Here is a 2,470-nt window from a genome sequence, read left to right on the forward strand (position 1 = left end):
CACCCCCACCCCCACCGCCCCACTCCGGCTCTGCGGGGCCCGATCCTTGCGCCGCGGTCCTCAACACGCCGGGTGGACGCGAGGGTTGGCGGGTCTGCCCAGGAGGACTCCTGCCCCTACACCCCCACCCCCACCGCCCCACTCCGGCTCTGCGGGGCCCGATCCTTGCGCCGCGGTCCTCAACACGCCGGGTGGACGCGAGGGTTGGCGGGTCTGCCCAGGAGGACTCCTGCCCCTTGCAGGCAGCTCAGCCGCCCCGACGGATTCTGCAAGCCCCGCGGAAGGACAAGACGGGCGCGGGCAGATACGACCGAGTCCCGTCGGGGCCTGCCGCTTCTCTCCGGGTTCCTTTCCCTTGCATGTCGCATTAAGCGTCTTCCCCGAGCGAGATCCTCCTCCTCCGCGGAGACCCAGGGTAATCCAAACGCCTCGCGTGTGCTCAGGCGGCGGCCGTCCCAGAAATGAAACCGCCGGAGTCTCCGTCGCGGTTCCCCCCAGAACACGCTTCTTTAGGAGGGAATCCTCGGGGGTTTCAAGGATTCGGGTTCCTAGGAAATGGGGTCGAGTTCCCCCCCTATCTACGCCCCCCCCCATTGAAACAAACAACAGAAAAAGATGCAACTAAAACAAAGAACTTCTGTTTTTCAAAGCAACCTTCTTTAAATGGCATGGCTTAAAACACGTATTTGAAACGTGCGAAGTAGAGCGAGGGCGCCTATCCTGACCTGAGATTTGGCGCAGCTGCGGCGCAGCGCTCGAGGTCTCTTGCTGGAGACCCGTAGGAGTGAATGGATCCGCTCAAAAAGACACTCTCCCCCGTTCGCTTGAATGGGGCTCGCGGGAGAGCTTCCCCTCTCCTAAAAAAGCAGTCCTAAACGGGTCTACTCCGAATCCTACTTAGGTATATTCATGGGGCTTTCTCCCTTGAAAGTATCTTTAGGATTGCGCCCTGGAAGAGTCCTGATTCGCATCTCATTTCTAACGGTGTGTGTTTTTCGGCTCTTACTCCCCCCCCCCTTGGCTTTCCCTCATCCGGGATCAGGCCTGGATATTTCTCCGAGTGACAGATGGAGACGATCCACGGGCCCTGGTTGACTTTAACGTGGTCTCACATCCCCGGCCTCGGCCTGGGGTTGTGCAGGATTTCAGTATTCATAAAACTACGATTGAGATCTCCATTTTACAAGAATACCTCTCCGTACAATTATTATTACAGGATTACAAAACCCTGGGTAAAATTTTTTTTATTGGTTTGTTGACTCATTAATTCCTCGCAACTCCGATTGAACCCCCAGATGCGGTTAAGAAGAAAGTTACTACCGTTGGGATCCCGATAGACCCGCAGCAGATTCCAGTCCCACGTCCTGAACTGTACTTAAAATCCGATTTAAAAAACACTCGGAAATAGAACTCACTGCCAAGTGACTTTAGGGACGAGGGTGAGCGTTCAAACATACTATAACTTTACGCTCTGCACAACCTGTTTCATAATGTAGCGTTGTTATTATTTAATTATACTTTCACTGCTGGCAACCTGGTGCGCGCTTACTCGGAAGTAAGGCTCACGCGTGCTCTGTGAAACGGAGTGAGAATGCTTGGAAACACAGCACAGAAAGGGAACAGATATCCGAGCGAAATCTAGATACTGCATGGGCACCTTCTTGCCGGAACCTGAGCTACCTGAAGTCCCGTCCATCTCACCCGAGGTCATTTAAGTGAAGCCGGCGTGCAGCCTGCTGCTGGGTATGTTCACTCGGAAGTAAGCCTCGCTGTCTTCCGCGGAGCTCACTCCCTTTTTCGTGTGCCCGGGTGCTCATGCTTAGAAGTGCTCGACTTTGGCAGCTGGGGCTGGATCGTGCCCTGCGCCTCGGTGCTGCTTCTGCGCCTCCCCGCCTCCCGCTCCCCCCTCCCGACGCCCGACGTGGCTCCTCCGGAGCTGGAGTCACAACTAGTCAGGGTATCGCTCAAGGCTACCTTGTCGATTGACGGGGAAATGGCAGCCTTGGAAGGCTGGAAAGATCTTGTGGGGATCTTGTGGCTGCGCGATCTGGCGGGGACTCGTCTCGGCGGCGCCGGCGCTCGGTTCCTTCCGGAGCTGGGACCAGGCGCCGGAGAGGCCCGCCGGCTCCACCGAACTGAAAGTGACCGAGATCGTCCTGCGGAGAGAGTCCCAAAACAGGCAAGTGGCCGTCCGAATTCAACCGGGGCGGCGCTGAGGTCGGATCGAAGCTGCGCTTCGCTGGGCGGATCTGACCCCCGCAGCCCGCCCCGGGACGCGTTTCCTCGGAAGTCAGTCCCGCACCGAGTTGTTGGGCAGGCTTTCTCCGCTGGTGGCCGAAGCGTCCTCCGTTCCCCGAGCAAAAGCGTGTTGAGGATCGCGGCGCAAGCGCTGGCGACTTCCCCGCGCGGAGATGTGTGTTTTTTTGGTGGGGGAGACCTGGCGACGAATCGGAGCGCGCCTGGGGGGGGG

The 2,470-nt window shown here is 58.0% G+C and overlaps 1 protein-coding gene across 1 annotated transcript in view; it reads right to left on the reverse strand.

Annotated features, from left to right (window-relative positions):
• Positions 1–2,156, reverse strand: part of TBX1 (T-box 1) — a gene marked incomplete at its 5' end in the record, with an annotated part of 59,987 nt that extends 57,831 nt beyond the window's left edge. The window contains one exon of the mRNA XM_015410113.1: positions 1,975–2,156. Coding sequence (XP_015265599.1) covers positions 1,975–2,156 — 182 coding nt within the window. The remainder of the gene's footprint in view (positions 1–1,974) is intronic.
• Positions 2,157–2,470: the final 314 nt, after the last annotated feature.

The sequence above is a fragment of the Gekko japonicus genome, unplaced genomic scaffold (assembly GCF_001447785.1).
Source record: "Gekko japonicus isolate JY-2015 unplaced genomic scaffold, Gekko_japonicus_V1.1 scaffold490, whole genome shotgun sequence".
In the NCBI taxonomy this organism is placed as follows: domain Eukaryota; kingdom Metazoa; phylum Chordata; class Lepidosauria; order Squamata; family Gekkonidae; genus Gekko; species Gekko japonicus.